Here is a 22723-nt window from a genome sequence, read left to right as displayed (position 1 = left end):
CAGGTTAGTTTCAGGCTTGTTAATAGGTTCTGAAATCGTTTAGTGCAGTTTTAATAAAATGTTAAAAGAAAGGTTATGTTATATATTACAGAGACAGTCTGAAAACCAAGAGAAGAGACACAACATTGTTATGCACATAAAATCTTACCACATCATCCGTGAGGTTTCTAAAGTGTATGTGCTACAGGTGGGGAACAGAAAAGAGAAATAATCAGGATATATAATAAGACTACATCATACATAAAATAAAAAAGCTACCACACTGTTATGGTTTGACCCATTATAAATAGCTAAACTACAACTGCCAGACCCCATCTCTAGCATCTAATCTTAAACATCTTATTAGTGTTTTGTTTTGGGGTTTTTTTGTTCACTGGCCCTCCTAACCGAGACAGAAGAAGGGTTCTACTATAGCCTACAGTCTAGAGTCAACAGAAAATAACCAGTTCAGGACTTCCTTTTTTTGGTACTATTTGGACTAGTTGGGCTGTGAACACTGAAACAGTTATTGAAATACAGCAAACTGCATTTCACTATCCATGTTTGCTGTGTGGTGATGGACAGCTCATACTTGCTATACAAGATGTCTGACTGTGTTTTGGGTTACGATGTGGGGTCAGACTACTGTGCTCATATTTTAATGTCAGATTCCTATGTGTAGCAATCCAGCTGGTAAAGGTATTGAAGTTTTGGCAGTCTGCCACCGCTGTCCGCACTTGTTTGTTGTGTGGTGATCCTTTGGTCATTAAATTAATCGTGCTTTTCTCAGTGCATCGTCTAATGTTTGCAGCTTGGGCATCAACTCCTAAGCTACTATCAGTGACAACTTGTACTGCTTCAAATGTTGTTTCTTCAAGTGCCTGATTAAATCAGTAGTATTACAATTAGCTGCCACCACTTCAAACCCTTGCACTGAAACCATTACAATTAGTTGTTTGACTACATAAGCAGTGAAGTAATGCTTGCTTTCAAACAGTGTGCTACACTGTCGCAAGTGGTGGATGATACTTGTGTACTCATCTCAAAATAGGATCACTGTATATCTGTTATTAATTGAGAACATAATATAATTCATTCCAATAGTGACTGTTATTAAAACTAACAGTGCTACCAAGAAAACTGCTTTGACAGCTGCCAAAAACTTATTTATGAAAGAGAAATGTTTTGGGGAATCCAGTGCTGTAATTGACAGTGTGACAGTGACAGTGTGTTAAACTGTTAACTGCAGGACAAGTCTCTAGACATCTCTGAAATTAAAACTGTTGGGAATAACCTCTAGGATAAGCACATAACCTAGATGAGACAATTATACTTTGCAGACCATCTAAGGTCAAACTAATAGTTTTCAGTTTGGTTGTTTGTTTGTTTGTTTTCTTTTGTTGTGTTATAGTCAATAAAGTCTTTCCATTATCAACTTTATCTTTAGCAATATAGTGATGCTGTGGTTATGACGTGAGTGGTAATCTAAGTACGGACAGTCCCTCCAGCTCACCACCAATAGAAAGCTGAAAATGAACTCATTAACACATTACATCTCAGAAGGCTGTCAATGCAAAATGCAGTGTGGGGAAAAGAAAATTTTCCATCCACCCCAGAAAAAAAAACTTGACAAGGAAAGGTTATGTTAAGTTTCCCTCAAACATTACAGCAGAGCACGAAACCCCCAGAGACGTCAATCAATACACACCAGTCTTTAATTAACATAAAATTCACAAGCCTGGAATAAAACACGTCAAGCTGTCAATGAGCTGTACCGCTAATGAGTTTTGTGAGATTAGCATTCTGCAGTTTTGTCCAAGATGTGGCAGAAAAGAAACCGATAGTCAAAGTGAGAGATAATAAAGAGAATCTACCAAGTGCCTAGAAGAAATAACTGTCTCCTCTCTGATCAATTCAACGACTGGCTAATCTATCCAGTGAAAAAGAAATATGTGCATATTCTCAGACCTATACATGTCAAGATAATTGGATGCATAATTACTGAAAGAAAGGTGTGGCTGTCAAATTTTGTCACATAGGCCCACGTCCTGACAATTTGTGCTGTAGAATAGGCATCTATTTGCAACAAAGCTGACTAAATTAATTTTGCCACCAATTATCCTTTTATTCTTACCCTTTTCTATATGGATTAAATAGTGCGTGTAAGAGAGAGACACACACTTATCATGCAAAAATGTAACACACTTTGTGTTTGCGTTATGGCCAGTCAACGAGCTGCGGTCATGATGGCAGATAAGATCAAGGTGAGGATCTGAGGGGCTACAGATCATCTTGTCCCTGTCATGGGCAAGATACAGCTTGATTGTACTCCTGCAGACTGCCAGTTCAGCTGCACAATTTATTGTCATGTGTTTGAGCCATATTAGGCCCCTCGAGGTAAAATGGTGGCTTAGGGTATCCGGTGCTATTTTTCTTTTTTCTTTTTCTAATCAAAAATGTTTAAAAAAAAAAAAATCCCAAGAAAAAATGAACAGCTCACACAAAATTTTACCTTTTAACTGCCTGACACCTCTTTTTAGCATTTTGACCAACACAGTCAGCACTGCTGAATTTTTGTGTGAAATTTACACAGCACAAGACTACATGAAAGCCATCACTGTACTCTAGCTGCAGGAGGACGTATAAGAGCTTAGAAGAAAGAGAGGAAAAGATATTACCAGGAGCTTGCTATTATCACCTGAGATGTTCTGTCAGTGTCTGGCAACCACAAGCCAGCCAACCTGACCCCTCACCTTCGCTAATCTCCCCTTCCCTCCACCATCACTCCTATCAGTTCAGTCAGTTCATCAGGGTGCAGGGCCAACAGAGAAATATCTCTGCTACTGTCTAATTGGAGGTAATCTGTGTTGGCTCAGTAGACCCATGCAGCATGTTGTGGTTCTTCACCACTGATTAGAACAGTCCCACAGGTCCATCTCAGTGTAGCCAGATGGGATAGGTGATAGCTCTGCAGCTGGACTATGCTGTCCTGAAGGATAGAGGCACAATGTAACAAACTAATAGGAACACCTGTTCTCCCAATTTCCATGTAATGTATTAAATTTGAGTTTTTGTCACAGGGTGCATTTGACATATTTAATTGGTACCACTTTGGTTTAAATGTGATGTCTTTATGAGTCAGTGTGGTCGTGTGTGTGTGTGTGTGTGTGTGTGTGTGTGTGCGTATCTGTGTGTGTGTCTGTGTGTGTGTGCAGGATACGATTAGCTTGGAGGGATAAGTGGGGATATGTTTTATCACACAGCTTACAGATAGCTTTTTTAAGATTAGCTTTTTGTTTGGCATTTCTGCTTTCTCAATACAGCGATAATAGAGCGACACAGTAAAGGCAGAGGAGAGAGAGGGGATGACATACAGCAAAGGGCCCTGCTTGGAATCAAAACCAGGCCACTATGGTAACCTCGATACCTTGAAACATGGTAAACGCTCTAGCTGGTGAGCCACCAGGGTGCCCATAGCGTTTCTTTTTTTTTTTTTTCTTAATGTGAGCCTGTGCTAATCTAATCAAAACCAGGACTGCAAGCAGTCATGAAAGGGACTTGCATTAGTATCAAGTCATAGTGTCATTCATATCATAGTGCAATGTCTTGGTCAGCGTGGTACTGTAATGAAACTTTTTTCCATCAACTGACAGCTCTTCATAATTGTGACTGCTCATGATAATTGTAAATAAGGATCACTTTTATTATTTTGAGAGAACTTTGGAAACTGGATTTAAAAAAAAAAAAAAAAAAACATACTAAAGCATGCCTGTATCATTTGCAAGAACAATCATGTGTAACAGCCAAAACAATTACAGCCTCACTTCTGCTTTACTACAAAGTGTTCAGCACTCCATCGGCCTTTCTCAACTGGAAATCACAGCATAATCCTTTAGGCGCTATTTTTGGAAACCCACTGCAAAGGAGAGAATGCAGGCAGTTCCTCCTCGGCAACTCGGCAAATTTTGGAGCTACAAAAAAAAGGCCTGTGTACATGTGCAAGAGGCTGATGCTGGTTGTATAAGATTCATTCATGTTGGAGAACCTGTATGTAATTGCAAGGAGCATTTTGGAAATGCACATAGCTGCCCTCAAACTATTGAATAATATACCGGCTCTGCTGCCTTCACGTAGCTATAGAAATTTGATAAATCATAACAGAAGCCTGTCATACATCCTACAAGCAGCTGTGAAGCATAGATACTGGTAAGAGACAGTCCTTAATCGATCCCAGTGCAGACTCAGCTTTAGTGATACTCCCAATAGTGTTGCCAGTACTGTGGTAATGTTATTGTCTAAATCAATTTTAAAAATCTTACTATGATCTACAAGTAGCTGTTTCTACAGCTTGAATTATTTAATTCTGTGTGAAACAATTATGCATAACATTAATAAAGGAGTTCATGTGATTTTGGAGAGGTGTGTGCCACCATGCGTAACAAAACAAAAAAACATGCCAGAGTTTTCATCAGCATGTCATGGGGCCACCTTCCTGGGCTTTGTTGAAAGTGCTAGTTAAATGGTATTGGTGACCACAAAACTGTGACCACAATTTAATACATTAATAGGAGGGCCTGAATGGCTCAAATTATTATATTATTATTATAGTATTATATTATTATTATACTTTAACTATGTTAATGTACCTGAGCAGGGCACCCAAGTATAACATATGCAGGAAATACTGAATAAGTAAGTCAGGGCTCGAAATACCCACCTGCAACCTGCAGAAAAATTTTCTAGATTCCAGAAAAAAATAAAAGCAATTGTGTAGGCAAAAGAAATCCAGGTAATCTTGTCCTTTTCCACCCAATCTGGCTTGTAATAGGTCAAATGATGAATAAAGATGGTTATAAACAGTTTTCAGTGTGATTTCTTCTTAATAAAATCTGAGAATACCCGTAAAGTATTTGGTGCAGCAGACACAGGTAACGCTCTGTTAACCTCCGTGTTGTAAAACTCCCTGGGAACGAGCAGCTCTCCTTCCCGGTATGCTGATGAGTCATGTGACACTTAGATAGTCAGCACACCAAATATGGAAGAAGCCACTACACTTTACGTAAATGCAATGATGTCAGCGAACATCGGAGCCTTTCGGAATCTCGTGGCAAGAAAACAAAGTCCCTAATTTCCAAAAACCAGTGCGGCCTGGAAAACTTTCCAGCAAACAACATGGCCAAACGCAAACAGCCGTCCATATTGTCCTTTCTGTCTAGAAGATAATGCAACTCAAATCTTTGTTTCAAAGGGTGAGCAATAAAGCCCTGTGCATACAGACTAATTCTGTTTTTGTTTCAGTTAACATATCATGTTGATTCAGTCAGTAGCAGACCAATATTGTTTTAGAGCATCAGTGTTTATTTAGAACATGGAATGATCAGAAAATTAGGGCTGTAGTCAACCAGAGAAAATCTTGGTCGACTAAAGTCCTGAAATCTCGACCAAAAGTCGACTAAAAAAAAAAAAAAAAAAAAAAATACTATTTTTAGATTAATTAACTGGACAGTAGCCTACCTGGTAGCTTTTTCCGCCTAAATGAATTATAAATAAACATAAACAACAAGTATTTGCAGTATATTAAATCGTTTTTGACCTTATTATTTTGCACTGAATGACCATACTTACCAACTCTCCTGATTCACGCGGGAGACTCCCGATTTTTAACCCTATCTCCCGCAATGCTCCCGGTCAGTAATTTCTCCCGCTAATCTCTAATTTTACAGTGAAGGAAACAAGTCATATTGTGGGGGGTAGCTGCCAACACTCCCGTTTTTCCCAGGTTTCTCCCATATTTTAGACTCATATCCTGCCGCGCTCCCGTTTTGTCTTTTCTCCCGGGAATCTCCCGTAATTTGCTTCATTTTTCAAAATGGGAGGGAATTCCCCCCTTACATGCTACACATAGGGGGGATTTATACACTTTGGGGGGGGGGTACTATTTGCAAATTTAACTGCAGTTTGTACATTGTCCTATTCGTACCTCAGATTAATACACTGCTTTTATTTGATGTCTCTTTCTACTTCTTTAGTGGTCATTACTGCTGCATCAGCAGCTCATTTTACCATTGTTATGTTCAAGCCACGGATATATTCTGAGCCAGTTAAACTGAAACTTGTCTCTGGGCTGCTTAGTGATGTTACCAGCGCTACCTGTTTGAGGATCCAGGGGATTTGGGTCATTTTCAGGTTCACTGGCACCACCATTAGTGCCTCCACTCGTCCTTTCTTCTGTTGTTTTTTTCGGAGCGGTTTCCCCTTCAGAGGCCTGTACCATAAAGCTGGATTTCGGCTTAGCGAGCTAACTTCAGGCTTAACTCTGGGTTTTCTGTACCATAAAGGTGGTTTACTTTTTATCGGGGTATGCTGCCGTGGTAACATACACTGAACACCTCACCTGCTCCGGAGCAGGTTAAGTTCAGGATAAGAGCTCAGCAGGTATGAAAGCCCCACCTATTGACCAATCAGTTCCCTTGGAAAATGGCATGCCAGTTTGATGAGAACCCAGTGGATCTAGGTGCACAACTTGTAAGTGTTAATTTTGTCGGCTATTTTTCAATTTAGTTTTAGTCTTAGTTTTGTGTCAAATGCCCTTATTACTTTTAGTCATATTTAGTCAACTTGTATTCTTTTTTTGTTTAGTCACATTTTAGTCGACGAACAGTCTTGGCATTTTAGTCTAGTTTTAGTCGAAGGAAATCCAAAGTATTTTAGTCTAGTTTAGTCGACTAAATTACAAAGTAGTTTAGTCTAGTTTTAGTCAATAGTCTTTTTTTAGTCTTTGACTTGCATCATGTTGGCTTTTTTTTAATTTAACAATATGTTAAATTATTATTATTATTTTAAAAATGTAATTTGCTTATCAAACAGACTTAACAATTCAGCTACCAATGAATGAGCAGTAGTATGCATGTGATAACATAGATTGAAAAATAAGCCGAAGTGATACCTCTTCTATGAATAGACATGCTAAGCCAGTGTGCTGCTGTTAGCCAGTGAAAATAGACCGGAGTGGCAACTCTTCGCTTTGTTACACAATCTATGTCAGTGCGCTGCTGTTTTACTTTGTTCTCGCTGCGCTACACTTCAGACAGCGCCGGTGGGTGTGCTCCTAAGTCATTCTCTCTCTCTCTCTCTCACACACACACACACACACACACACACACACACACACCCCGGCATGAGCACACAGCAGCGCAAGGGGAGAAAAACTAACGCGCATCCAATGAATGCACTTTTTGGATTGTAATTTAAAAGTCTATGACAAAAAAAAGGAAAGACCCATTTTATTAAGTTTTTATTTAATGAAGTAGATTTCGTCTCGTCTTTTTCGTCAACAAAAAATGTTTTCAACAAAAAAGTGTTAATTTCGTCACAGTCAATGTTTAAGGGTATTGATTTTGTCTCGTCTCCGTCCATGTTTACATTCTCTTCAAGTTAACAGCATTGGATCCCATAGATTGAATCTGGCAACTACTCGTTTGCTAGCGAGGGCGACGCTGCGACAGCAGAGGGAGCGCTTAGCTTTGTGAATGAGAGGGGAGAGAGAGCCCGCCAAGTCTGGCCGTCTTCTTCTTTGTTTTGTGTTATGGCGAGCGGAAGTCTGATCAATGTAATGCATTCAGCTCCAATGCAACGTTCACTTAACATTATTACACATCGCTGTAATTGTGTGCGGAATTGCTCACATTATCAAATCGGAATTTGCGGGAATCAGTGATAGTGTGCGTGAATCCCGCAATCCCGCAGCCAATTTCAGGCCCTGAATATCATAGCCTATGATTTCCGTTTATGTCAAGCTGCCGTCGTCGCAGGTGTGTGCGCCTGCAGTTATAAAACGATTAGACTAAAACTTTGAAATATGCCAATTCTGATATGTTTATACTCAAAACTGACGGAGCAACCTAACACAGACATGTTAGCTTACCGTTTTTAGGTGATATGCCATGTTGGTTGTTGAGCTGTGATACGCCAACTGTTTTTTACAAAGTTTGCATTCGACTTTTTTTCCATCTATTTTGGTAAAATGCTGCCACACTGACGATGTCTTTGACATGGTAGAGGACTAAATGTTCATTAAACGTTCTTAATTAAGCAAATAGTTGGAAAACCAGGCATAATTTTTTCTTCAATTCAGAACATACCGACCTACCTATCTGTCTCCGCCAGTGGGTTGGGCTAATCCAAAATTGTGAAAACAAGGGGGGTGTTCTGAAGACAGACTGTTACCTGTGAAACAGGGTGTTCTGAAAACACCCCCATTAGCACTTAGTGCTTTATTCCTGATAAAATTAACACGGCAAATAATCGACCAATCAGATTTTGGTCGACCAAGAACGTACCGACCAATAAATCGACCAGTCGACTAACAGACTACAGCCCTACAGAAAATTCTTTGAGATTTGAAATAATCGGTCTTTAATTCACACAATGTAAACTACATTCGTAAGCTGTAGCTATAAAGTATGATGCTGTTGTTAGTTTTGCCAGGCTAGGTAGGTTATAGTAGGGCAGGAATAACAGCTTGGGTATTTGCACAAAGTTTTTCCAGATTGCAGAAAAAAATGTTGACAACTTGCAATTTTGCAGAAAACAGAAAAAGTATTTTGAGCCCTGTACGTTAATAATTAAATTTAAGCAGGTAAAAGTAAGCAAATTAAAGTAACTTTAAGCAAATGTGTAAGTAAAATAAGTATCAAATAAGTATCAATAAGTTAGTAAGTATGACTAAGGCAGCCACCAGGGTGAATGATCGCAAATGCTCATTCACATTATGGCAGATCTGAAAGTGTCAAAAATTTTGTAAATTTGCATATAGACACTGAAATATCTATAATTAACTTTTACAAAAACTGATGTTTAAAAGTGCAATGTTATCTAGTAAACATAAATGATTTTTTTTAGATAGAATGCTGAAATTTTGTTCACTGGCCCCCCACTAGGACTGAGGCGATATGATTAACTCCCGATTAAATACTATCATGATACTTGGGTGCCAATTCAATATGCATCACAATTCTTAAGTATTTAACTTATCCAAGTATTGCAATTTGATGTTTTGATTAATACAAAAATTGATTAAAAATCATTAAAAATAAGAAAGAAAGAAAGAAAAATTTCATGATACTTAAGTGAATCGATTTTTTTTATCCCACCCCCTGGCACAACACCCCCTGTTTCACTGATTAAGACAGCCAAAGCTCTGAAAACAGCAAACGATCTCAAAACAGAAGACAAAGTTGCAGTGTGTCTCCTGGACAGGTAAGTCAGCTACTAACAGGGAGTTCCACAAAAACAGGCAGGTGGCAATACAGCAGACTACTGCACTGATAAAGGCCAATTACTTTTTGGGGTTAAATGCTGATTTGTTTGATCCGATCTTATTTGTTCCATCTTGTCCAAGATGGAACAGATTTACAGCAGAGTTGGAAATTAGCACCTGCCACCCACCAAATAGGGGCCACTTTATGTGAATTTGTTCAACCTACCAACACAGTGCAGACTGTGTAATGTCACAAATCAGTCTGGCACTGGACTCTACATAAGGACTGAGCTCATTCAGTGCAGCTCTTCAAATGACCTGTGAAGGGCAGCAATACACCTTTGCTGGATCTAGTCTTTCGCAAATTTCATAGGAAGAATTGCCAGTCTGTATGTTTCACCTGAAGTCTTGAACAAAGAGACACAGAACAACAATGTGGTGTTAAAACACAAGAGATCTGCAGGGAACACCTCCAAGAAGTCGTAAGCCAAAGAGGTGCAGGTCATAAAATGTGTTTTGGGTTTTTTTTAGGGGGCATTTCTGCTTCATTAGACAGCCACAGTGGAGAGAGACAGGAAAGACAGAGCAGAGAGGGGATGACATGCAGCAAAAAGTCTGGATTAGAACTCAGGACACAGCGGCTTAGCCTCAGTATCACATGGTATGTGCTTTATATGCTGAGCCACCGATACGTCCATAAAATATTTTTTTTAAATGAGAAGTAGAGAATAACCTGCAATGGAGAATCCCATGCTTGGTTAGTTTAGATGAAGACAAGCCAACAATATATTGTTCAGCATGTCATCAACACGCTTTCAAGAGCTAATAAGAGAACTAATAGTTTTATTATTATGGGGACTAAAAACCTGTGATTTGAAGCCACAAAAGACCAAAAATTGTCCATCCCTGTAAGCAAGATAGGCAGGCAGCTGTGAATTTCACCTGATGATCTGATGAAGGTTTAAGGACCGAAACATAGTGTTCTAAATAAAGGTCATTATAAGTATTAAGGCAGTGAGCAGCAATCTTGTATGCTTTGGCAAAGTTTTCAATCCCCAGCCACAATGGCAGACTAATGGCAGGCAAGTTAATTTCCAACCCTGAATTACGGAAATGATTTTCAAACTCAATCCCTCACCTGAACCTTGCACTTTGAGAATCCACATGGCCATTCTGTCATTCTACTTTAGGCTTCCTCTACTTTGCTTTCGTGATGGAAAGACAAGTCTGTGCACGGCTAACAGTTAGGCAAACATTAGGCGCTCTATCCCTGTGCCTGCTGCTCCATACAACAGTGTTTTCTCAACAGCAGGCCTCATTGTCAACAGACTGAGAAGCCAACTGTCACTAGAACACACTGACATGCTCATTTTTCTAAACCAGAACACTTTGACCACAGTGGTGAGGGAACTCCTATAATAAGCTTTTTCCTTGCTTTACTGAATGGATTACTGAGTGAAAATGCTGGCTGTAGACCACTTTGCAAATGATATAAGACACATGATTATCGGTGAAATGCAACTTTTCTTTACTAATAAAAAAGTTTATTGGCCATGTGAAAAAATGTGGAAATAACTGTGGTGAACCAGCTAAATATAACTTGGAGCACTACACGCAGAGTGTTCTCCTTTAAAATTAATGAAGTGGATCTGGCCCAGTAAACAACACAATTTCAAGCAGCAACCCAGAGCTGAACAAATGTTTTGAAGGATGCACAACACATTTGTTTGGGATTCATTACCAACTCTGTTTTTGCTTGATAAAGGGTGGAACTACTTTGTTTCTGTATCACTACGCAACAGCTTCACCTACTAGGTGTGTAAGCAAAGATACAGCACTGAGGGAAGGGGCTGACCAAAACATCCTCTGGTACTACTTCGACTGACAAAACACATGCTACACGCTAGCAATTCTGTTACGAGATAAGATACTCAGGAAACACAACAAACCTTAGCTAGGGACCTGAAAAACAAACACAGCATTGATCCTCATGCTACAGTTAAAGTAAGCCAGATGCTACTGCTGACTTCTCGCCGGCTTTGACCAGCTTTTCTTCTACAAAAACTAAATCACAACTCTAAAAGAGCAGTGAGTATCTCAGCTGCCATTTCACTGTTTTTCATTTAAATGTCTGAAAGTTTAGTAATAAACTTGTGAAATCATAGTTTAGTTGTTTTGTTTGTTGCCATAATGTACATAAGGTAACTAAATATGTTAATGAGAATATGGTTTTACCTGATATCGATCACAGGCCCCTGAATCGAACTGAATTGAAAATGTATCGTGGCAGACTTTGTAATACCTTATCATTGTATGAAGAATCAATATAATATCGTATCATGATGAAGCTTGTGATTCACACCCTTACCTTTAACTGTGTATGACAGCTGCCTCGCTGAAAGGCAACAGCTCATATACACTACTCACAAAAAGTTAGGGATATTCGGCTTTCGGGTGAAATTTCAGGATGAACCTATAATGCATTATAACCTTTACAGGTGAACTTAATGTGACCTTCTGTAAACTTTTGAATGCACATGTCCAACTGTTCAATGTTTCAGTACTTTTTGCACAAGTTGCTGTTCTCTAACAAGGAGTTTAACGGCAAATTCACATCAAGTGTTTGATGCTCCAGCTCATCGAGGTCGTATCATTAGGGAATGGCTGCTGGAGACTGGGGTACCACAGATGGAGTGGCCTGCACTTTCTCCAGACCTGAATCCTATAGAAAACCTATGGGATCAGCTGAGTCGCTGTGTAGAGGCTAGGAGCTCTGTACCCCAGAACCTCAATGTCCTGAGGGCCGCCCTTCAAGAAGAGTGGGATGCCATGCCTCAGTAGTCAATAAGTCGACTTGTGAACAGCATGAGACGTCATTGTCAAGCTGTAATTGATACTCAAGGGCACATGACAAGTTATTGACACTGACATTTTTTGTTGTGGTATATCCACCACTGTTGTTGGCTTTTGTTTCAAGAAATTGTTTGAGATGAGGAAATCACCAGTGTATGCTTCTACTTAAATGCCCTACTTTCATGATGTAATATCACTGTAGCGTGAACATTTTACATTTTACATAAATTTCACCCAAAAGCCAAATATCCCTAACTTTTTGTGAGTAGTGTATGTGTGGTGTCCAAAGACTCAGCAGTGCTGCTGCGGTGCTGCTGCCCTATCTTTCTACATTGAGCTTTCCTTTAAAAATGGCCACTTTATATCTGCAGAATGAATGGTCATAGCAACATAGGACCAAGAAAGGCAAGTTCAGCATCCCCAAAAACTTGCATGCAGACATCGGTTGCAAGTTGTTACAAGGTTTGGTTAATTGGCTATGATGCGTCATCCAAAAAGTGAAGAGTTGTATCCAGACAGCAGAGAGAGAGAGAGAAAGACAGAGAAAGAGAGAGAGTGGATGACAGTAGTTTTCCTGTGCTGTTAAATTATTAATATAATTAAAGCCTCCACAGGGTTTCTGGTATGACTACTGTACATACAGTGCACATGTAGCCCGCATTTCTCAAAACAATTGCTAAAATAGTTTAGTGCATACATACACACATATCTATCTATATCTATATCTATATCTATAGATAGATAGATAGATAGATACCGTATTTCCCCAATTAATAGCCCGGGCGTTTAATACGCAAAATCAACTTGAACCCCAGGCGTTTAAAAGAACCAGGCGGCTATTCACTGCAGGCCTTTATTTATTTTTACACAGATCTGCACCAGGCCATTATTGTGATGACAGTTACTGTCCAACATATTTTTTAGTACAAAAGTACTGTAAGGCATAAGGTAAACATATCTGTACATACAAACATAGTGCAAACCGCTCGCGCTGCGAGTCGTTCCCTCTGACACTTCCGTTTTCTGTCAAAATAAGAATTAGTCGGTCGATTTAAGATTACAGTACACCCTTTTTTTTTCTAACGTTAGCTAGCTCTCTTATTTTGACAGAAAATGGAAGTGCCGCTGGTCTGATCACAGACCAGATAACTGCCACACAGAGTTCTAGCAGCAGACCCATCTCTAGAACAACTATTAAGAGGAGACTGCGTGAATCAGGCCTTCATGGCCAAATAGCTGCTAGGAAACCACTGCTAAGGAGAGGCAACAAGCAGAAGAGATTTGTTGGGGCCAAGAAACACAAGGAATGGACATTAGACCAGTGGAAATTTGCGCTTTGGTCTGATGAGTCCAAATTTGAGATCTTTGGTTCCAACTGCCGTGTCTTTGTGAGACGCAGAAAAGGTGAACGGATGGATTCCACATGCCTGGTTCCCACCATGAAGCATGGAAGAGGAGGTGTGATGGTGTGGGGGTGTTTTGCTGGTGACGCTGTTGGGGATTTATTCAAAATCGAAGGCACACTGAACCAGCATGGCGACCACAGCATCCTGCAGCGACATGCCATCCCATCTGGTTTGCGTTTAGTTGGACCATCATTTATTTTTCAACAGGACAATGACCCCAAACACACCTCCAGGCTGTGTAAGGGCTATTTGACCAAGAAGGAGACTGATGGAGTGCTGCGGCAGATGACCTGGCCTCCACAGTGACTGGACCTGAACCCAATCCAGATGGTTTGGGGTGAGCTGGACCACAGAGTGAAGGCAAAGGGGCCAACAAGTGCTAAACACCTCTGGGAACTCCTTCAAGACTGTTGGAAAACCATTTCAGGTGACTACCTCTTGAAGCTCATCGAGAGAATGCCAAGAGTGTGCAAAGCAGTAATCAGAGCAAAGGGTGGCTATTTTGAAGAAACTAGAATATAAAACATGTTTTCAGTTATTTCACCTTTTTTTGTTAAGTACATAACTCCACGTGTTCATTCATAGTTTTGATTCCTTCAGTTAGAATCTACAATGTAAATAGTCATGAAAATAAAGAAAACGCATTGAATGAGAAGGTGTGTCCAAACTTTTGGCCTGTACTGTATATATGTATAGATATATAGATATAGATATAGATGTGTCTGTGACATATTCTACAAACACAAGACATTAAAATAATAGTGGAAGGTGTCAGTTATGTAATGTTGCTGGTATGCTGTCAATGTGACTATCAGATAATTTTCCCTGTCTATTTTTGATGAGAACTGCATGTCTCATGCAGAGAAAATAGGCTTCACGCAAAAAGTCTAGCTGACACACCACTGTAGTGAGGCTTGAGCTGCACCTGAGATGCACTGCTCACAGGCTGTGTGGCTGCTCTAATCTGTTAACATGGGCATCGAAATGAAAACCAAGAGACCTCAGTCAGTCCAGCAGAATCATTATATAACTAAGGCTGAGCAATTTTATCGATTCTGCGATATATATCAATATTTTGTTTCCCCAGAAAGTATCGTTTTTTAGCCGCGAGTATCGATACATTAAACACCATTCAAATCCCTCGTGTTCCGTCTGGCACTCTGCTCGCCGCCCACTTCCCCCATTGGTGTTGCAGGAGAGCGATTAGGTCAGCCAGCCGCTAGTGTCGATGTAGAGCATTTCTAGCAAGTTGCCCGTCTAGATACTCTCTTTACACAGACGCCGACGTCTTTCTCTTCTTGTTTATGCAGTCAGAGCTAAGAGATTTAGGAGAGAGGCGGCGAATATAAATCCAGCACCTTCAATCCATGTCAGTGTGCTGCAGCAGCGCACTGACAGAGATTGTGTAACAAAGCGAAGAGTTGCCACTCTGGTCTATTTTCCCTGGCTAACAGCGGCACACTGGCTTAGCTTGTCTATTCATAGAAGAGGTATCACTTCGGCTTATTTTTCAATCCCTGTTATCACAGGCATACCACTGCTCATTCATTGGTAGTAGAATTGTTAGGTCTGTTTGATAAGTAATTTACATTTTTAAAATAATAATAATTTAACATTAAATTATTGGAGTCAAGCCAAACAAATTTTCTCATCAGATCTTTGATTCATTTTGTCCAGCATTTGCAAACTGTTGACTCTCTGTCCAGTTAGAGCCATATATTGTGTAATTGATTGATGCTTTCAGTTTTCGGTTCAATTAATTCAATTCAAGTCAATGGAACACTCACAAGATGTCACCAAAATCACTCTGTCCCTTTAAAATCTTTCAGAAAATGATGTAAGTGTATCGAATCGTATCAAACCATATCGAATCGCGTTGTTGGCCGAATATCGTGATATATATCGTATTGTGAGCTGAATATCGTGTATCGTATCGTATCGTGAGATTAGTGTATCGCTACAGCCCTATATACAACGTTATCAAAATTACTTTGAGATTGATATATTATGGCTAATATCCTATGTGCAGGGACTTAAAACCTTGTGTATGACTTCATAAATAAAATATATAGCTTAAAACTGCATATGCATTACATTAAGTCTATACCATTTAAGATGTGAAATTAAGCACTTACATAGAGAGTCCCACTATATCTAACATGCTGTACACACTACCAAATGCTGCATAAAATTTGGCTTTGTGCAGAAAATATACAAATGGGCGTGTCTGGCCTCCTGTAAATATACTAACTACATGGATCCTTGTGATTGGCAAATTCTTGAGCAATCCAGAAAATAGATCATATGTTGGGCAGGTGGACAGGGAAGAGTTGATAGCTGTTACAGAATCTGGAATTACAGAAAGTGCCTCAGTTATGCTGAACTCATTCTATGGTTGTGCATGGCCATAGTGCCAAATGATATCACAGACTCAGTAGCAGGATTAACTTGTTTCTGTCTTGTTCATGGTAATTGGACACAGCCATCAGACATCAGGATAACATATCTTAGGACTAAAATTCAGCTGTCCCCACCTTGAATGCAGGAGATACCTCACATCTGTACATTGGTAATATAGAGTCCCCAAACATCCATTATCTTAATAAGACAACATATGACCTTTTCTAAGCCCAGAATGAGAGCCAACAGACCTATGGCTGAGAATACTGATTTGTGACACCCGATGCCTATTTTCTTCTCTCATCCTTTTCTGTACTCTTGCTCTGGAAAAATTGTTAACAACACCATCCCAAAAGCAACATTCATGCATTATGTTTACATGTCTTCTGTTCCATTTTGCACCAATTTTGTGGCTATGCTCTTAACAGCAATGAAAAACAAGCCACAGAGCAGAAGGCTGTCTTTAATAACAATTGGTCTACTTTCTTTCAGTTAAACTTCATGGTATTGTAGTGCCACCTACTGAGCTCATATCTAAGTACACAAGACCACACACTTCACAGTCAGAAAATTTTCAAATATGTGTTTTTACAGATTTCTTTTGATTGGATGTTTGATTAAGTAATAGACAGTGAAAATGGCAAATGATTAGAGTGCAAGAAAGAGAGAAAAAGGGCCACCAGGGACAATGATCATGCAGTACCATCACATATATCTGATATGTGGCCACTAATATGGATAGAGTAGAGCACGTTAACTAAGTACACTTTGATGTGGTATTTCTGATAGCTAACCTTTTAAAATTTCCTTACAGGGAAGATGGCCTCTGAGTATTTAGCTGCTCTTTCTTTAGCCTATAGCTGAAGACATTTAAAACACAAACGAATAAAAGTGACTGACAATTAGCAGTGTGGTCCCACATATGGTTGTAAAAAGATGCTTTTCCTGTTAGATACTTTATTTTACATCCTCTAGACAAATTTTTTTCTCCAGTTTTGAAAAGGTGCCTGTGGCATACTGTTGTCTTTGTTTAGTGTTGGGACCAAGATTTTTTTTTTTCTTCAAACTCACAGTCATTGAAGGGAAAATGGGCTTTAAATCCAAATCCTACATAAGTAGCTCAAATGTAATCAACTGTTACAAAGTTGTGTTGAAATGTTAGCCATATTTTATTAAGGATATAGAAAAGGCCCTCAAAAACTGCACAACAAAAATACAGAAATTCAAATGTGTGGATTGATCTAAAGTCAATCTCTTCAGACCTCAGTTTTCATCGATACATGTAAATCATACATCATTTCAATCCTATCGATCTCAAGCTTCACCTGCTAGATCCCACCCATTCCACTCAAGAGGACGTATTTGTTGGGTAACTTTTTTTTTTTTTTTTTTTTTTCCAATTCCATACTTCAATTCCATTTAGTAAGCCTCAAATTTGCCATTGGTTGCAATTAAATGTGAAAAGACACTAATATGTGAAGCCCATCTCTATGTCTAAGCTATTTTCACATAGACTTTTCAAATAATCTAAACGCAGTCCTCTTTAGATAGACTGAAAGACTGGAAGGAGAGAGACAGAAGATAACTGAAATAACACAACGGTATCTTATCCATTCTGTCTTCTCATTTTAAAAAGGCATCAGGTGTTTTTTTTTTTTTTTTTTGGTGCACTTTAGCTCTGATGAGGTCCCAGTTTACTTTCTGTTTACAGTCCTCTGTCTCTTTGGAACTCAGTGTTTTCACACTATGATCGATTTCATCATCTTTCCACATGAACTCAGAGCATTCATTGAGGATTATTTGCGCACTCTACACTGAACCACTTCAAACAAAATGAATCCAACTCAGATCCCCTCAGATCCAACTCAGAACCCCTCAGAGAGTATAATACGTCTGACTTTACATCAGAGTCTGTTTGATTTGCATATCATAAGCGTCCCTAAATTGTTTTGTGTTAGATGTTACCCTGGCCAAGCACTTGTGTGGTCAAAAGAGACCTCTGCACTTCTTAACATTTGGAAAGTGGACAAAATTTAAAAAAATAAAATAAAAAAAAAATTTAAAAAAAAATACAGCTTTCCACAAAACACAAGAACACCTTTTTCCCAATTTACATTTGAAAGCAAGAGGTTAAAGTAAGCCCATGCCCAAGTGTCACAATAAAATTACAGAAGGATAGGCGACAAACAATACTATTTTTTTTTTTGGAAAGATACTGGTAATTTTGAGGGCCTTTCTGCTTTATTATTAGACAGGTACAGTAGAGAGACAGTAAGCGCTTTCCATGTATAGGGAGTGCAAACACTGAAAAGACTGATTAATATGTCACAGCATTTTAAGTTTTACGTGTCATCATTTGGTACACTCCAGACAAAACCTTTTTCTATTATTATTGTAAATGACTTTTAAATCCGATGTCTAAATTTTTCTCTATGGCCAACACTGTATATTTGTTTGGTGACAGTAAATGAACAATATTCTTCTAAGGGAGGAGTTTTATACAAATTTGCAGCATGTTACTGTTTCTATGTGTCACAGAGTGGAAGGCAGCAGAGGAAACCAGGGCAGACACAATGGCATTTGGCTTGTGGTAGTAGGTAGCATGAGGATTAGTGTGAGGACTAAACCCTGTGCTAATTTTAACATTTTGATTTCCTCACAACAACTCACAGTCAAGGTCACCGGTCACACAGAGAAGACTAAAATACTATGGTCAAGGTGATTTTGTCAATAGGTGTAAAGACATAATTTGAATTAACTAAAATAATTAATAATAATGCAATAGGTCAAAGTAGAGTCAATGCTTGTTATCCACCGTCACAAAATTCAAATTAAGTTTTCTGTGGACAGACTGTTAAATTCAGTTATAGCGGGTGTGTCTCGGAAATAATGACAGAGAGAGAGAGAGAGAGAGAGAGAGAGAGAGAGAGAGAGAGCGGCAGGAAAATTCCAGCCTCCTCCTGCTTGTTCCCTCCCTCTCCCATGTACACTAGATGCTATGGCCGATAATGATTAACTACTGTAAAACAAAGCAAAGAAAGACAATGATATTTTTTAAATTTTACTTACAAACTTGGGTTTACGGTCTACTTCGTCATAGGACGGTGCTCCGTGGAGAAAAATGGGAGCTTTCTTCTTTTGAAGTTTACCCTCTCGCCCAGCGGTTGACTCAAATCTCTGATTATAACCGTCCATGTCGACGGTGACTTTCCCAAAACTGGACTGCGTTGCAGAAGCTATATATCTTTGACAACTTTAGCTGTCAGCTGTTAGCCAAGTTAGCTTAGCAATACAAGTAACGTCAGCTCACCTCCAACAGTGAACACCGACAGCTGCAGTGTTATCTAGCCTCCTAGTTTACCATACAAGACAACTTGAATGTAGAGCTAACACGTCGCAGCAATTCAGACCATAATGCTAAACTGTCAAAGAGAAGGGTCCATAACGTTAGCTACGTGTGACGTCTGGTCCACGTTCACAGTAGTTTCCTTCGCTAGCAACTTTGCTAAACTAGCCCGGTATCATTCACGGGTGGCTTTACTTAATCCAATTTATGGATTGTCACGTAACGTCGGAGTTCCGCTAATGGACCGAATGTGACACAGAAAATAGAGTTCTTCTTCAGCAGGCTGACAGAGACTTTCCTTCGAACGAGTGAGCTCTAACAAATCATTTTAAGTTGTGCCGGACGCCTTGGCTGGACAATTTTAATCGGTTGATATTTTTGACAGACCCGCGCCATGAAGTTGTCATGGTTCCCTGTTTAATCAAACCAATAGTATCCAGAGATGACAAGGCTGGCGTGCCCATTGGTTCAGCGCCGCCTGTTTACACTGTAGAAGGCTATTGATTGGCCGGTGTACGTTGCCTTTCTGTCCACCGGTGCTGTTAGGTACGATCGTTTAAGGAGCTGCGCCCGCCCCTACCCTGCCTCTGATTGGTTAAACCTGACCCTCATCCAACCCTAACTCTAACCCTAACCTAAGGCAACGATTGCCAGCCAATCAGAGGCACGGAGGGTGGGGTATGCACGCCCAATATGTCCATAGTCCACACTGCTTCTCGGTACGCGGGAAGATGAAAGACAGCACGAATGAATGAATGAGTGAGTGAGTGAGTGAGTGAGTGAGTGAGTGAGTGAGTGAGTGAATGAATGATACAACATAACAAATAACAAACAACAAAATAAAGTAGCCCAATACAAACAATACAAGGAAAAGAAAAACCTTTTCATAACCTAAAAAGTAAAAACAAAATATATCAGTAGAATATCTAAACACCTTTCAAACCACTGCATAGGCTATATGTACAATGAAATACATCTGCAAAATATCTATAGAACAGAAAATGTATATTTCAAAAAACTGTGTAATCATAATGTATAATTTCTAATATAATTTCCCCATGACAGTCCTCGATGCCCAGAAAATAAAGTATATTAAAAGAATCACATAAAATGCCATTAATGTAATAAATGTCTTACATATCTAATTAAAGTTACTTGCTGTTACTATAATAAAGTTTTCCTATCAATATAATAAGTACAGAGTGTTTTATTACATTAACAGTAAGGTTTAAATGTCCAGTTTTCACCATATTTAATAATGATAACAGCTGATGTCATATTCAATGTGGATACATATTCATCATTGGTTTAGAAGCATATGTTTTGAAAAGTGAAAATTACAAGCCTTCTGTTAATGTATTAAATCTCCAAAATAAAAATGCACACTATTGTATCAATATCAAGCAACTGTAGGAATTATTTGCACATTAACAGAATTATTACAGTCACCACATTATGATGGGAAGTGTATTGCATTAGCAGGGTCTTTATTGTATGTATGGTAGATTATGACACTAAAAGTTGCAACAAGCTGCAGCTGAGTGAGCCACAAGAGGGCAGTCTGAAATCTGCAGACTGTCCTATTTAAACTCACAGCTGAGACAAATCAAGCTCGTCTTGCAGTAAAGTTAATGTTGTTTGTTCGATAAATAAACATATGTCCCATTACTTATTCTCTTTGCACCAACATTCTGTTTTCTTGAATTTAAAAGCCCTAAATTTCCTCCACAGCTGCAATTATTTCTTCTCTAAGCAGTTCTCCTTCCAAAAAAAAAAAGGCAGCTGTGGCCTCTGACCTTTGACCTCTGTGCTGTTGTATGCCTGTAACGCCGGTGATCTGGGAGCTGTAGCCTGACTAGAAAGAGTTCCAAAGGTCAGAATAAGAACATCAGCTACATGGCTGAACATGTGAAATGTTAAAAAGGAGCATTCTAATGGAAATGATGTATAAATATTGATCTGGGGTTGGTTTTACAATCTTTGCTTCAGGTGGAAGAAAAGGCTCCTATCGAGTTATATTTCAGACTGGAAATCTCTTCTAGGTTTACTTTTATTAATTCATCTTTATTTCATGTCTTGCAATGTGTGACAGAGTTTACAACTACAAAATGAATTTCTACAGAGCATAGATACCACATACAAATGTAGCTTCTGTAAAAGTCCCAGTTTTTAATGCATGCTTTGCTGAATTTTATGCTCCATATTCACAGCAAAATTTTTCGGAAAATTCAAATTTCTGTCACTGATTGCCTATGGACAGGGGCGCTGCCAGAGATTTTGGGCCCCATGAAAAGAAATCTTATTGGGCCCTTGTATAGGAGGCAAACCTTTTTATTTCAGGCCTTTCGGGGGCCACCTCCCCCTGGGTAATCAGTCCCGCTTTTCCCCCCACTACGACGCCCCTGCCTATGGAATTTAAGTGCATAGACTGGTGGTACCTATTTAAGATTTAAGATTTTAAAGTTTGGGTGGGAGCCGACCATGCCATCAACCTGCAGTATGTCTTGGTCACTGACACCTGTATGGCTACATGATCGCCTACTGGATCAATTTTACTAGAACTGGGTAAAAAATAAACAAACAAACAAAAAAAACACACACAACAAACACAATCAAATGTTCAAACTCCTATATGAAACTGACTAAGAGGAAACATTATCACATGCAGCATTTCCTGTTAACATTTACACAGAATAGATGATGGATTACATTGAGTACAAAACCCTGCCTGTAAAACAATATTATAGCCAGTGCAGTCCTCTCTCTCTTCCAGTATTCACAGAGACCCCAGTGAAGAAAAACTGAAGTTTTCCTGGGACGTGGCCGAAATTCACCAGCATGACTCAGCGGTTCCTGGAGGTCAATGCCAAGATGAATGAAAACTACATGAGGCAGAGGATGAGGCTACACTGTGTGAGATTCTGGACCAATATGCCTCCTGGCCTCCCATCTCTCTAGGATCCTGCATAATACTGACGCATTCTGAATTAAAAAAAAAAAAAAAAAAAAAAAGACAAAAAGGTAAACTAGAAAAAATACAATAAAAATGAACTAATTGGAATGATTAATTTCCTATCACACTGGCTCCACTGGCACTGTAATAATAATTAAATGAAATATCATACTTTGAACCATAAAATTCAGAAATCGGCAGTGACGTTTGGGATGAGTTAGATCTTCCCCTGGACTCCATATGCTGGAGTTGTGGCTGCATTAGGAAATGAAATACTCTTCTTAATGCCCCATTACTCCAACTGCATTTATTATGTGACACACAGCTCCTAACACTACTGGTAGTGGAGGTGATGCAGTGAGTTAATTATTACTTAGTAAAGACTACAATTATTGTGGACCAGAATCAGAAGATGCGAGTCCCCAGCAGGAGGCAGAAGTGGCTATTTGCAATATTCAATGACCACACATGTCAAAGAGCTATGAACTGGTAGGTTGTGTTTTTCTTTGAAATGAACAAAATAAAAT

The 22723-nt window shown here is 39.2% G+C and overlaps 1 protein-coding gene across 4 annotated transcripts in view; it reads right to left on the bottom strand.

The window, feature by feature from the left end:
* Positions 1–19635, bottom strand: part of LOC115379801 (protein diaphanous homolog 3) — a 292946-nt gene extending 273311 nt beyond the window's left edge. For 2 of the 4 annotated variants that reach the window (XM_030080736.1, XM_030080721.1), the window contains exons 1-2: positions 18967–19092; positions 149–181 (exon numbers count right to left, since the gene is read on the bottom strand). In XM_030080736.1, the coding sequence (XP_029936596.1) occupies positions 149–181; positions 18967–19092 (159 nt within the window). Of the gene's footprint in view, positions 1–148; positions 182–18966 lie in introns of all 4 variants that reach the window. The other 2 variants (XM_030080714.1, XM_030080729.1) reach the window with 2 other exon arrangements.
* Positions 19636–22723: the final 3088 nt, after the last annotated feature.

The sequence above is a fragment of the Myripristis murdjan genome, chromosome 3, assembly GCF_902150065.1.
Source record: "Myripristis murdjan chromosome 3, fMyrMur1.1, whole genome shotgun sequence".
NCBI lineage: Eukaryota > Metazoa > Chordata > Actinopteri > Holocentriformes > Holocentridae > Myripristis > Myripristis murdjan.
Note: the sequence above shows the minus strand (reverse complement) of the source record. Positions and strands in the feature narration are given on the sequence as shown.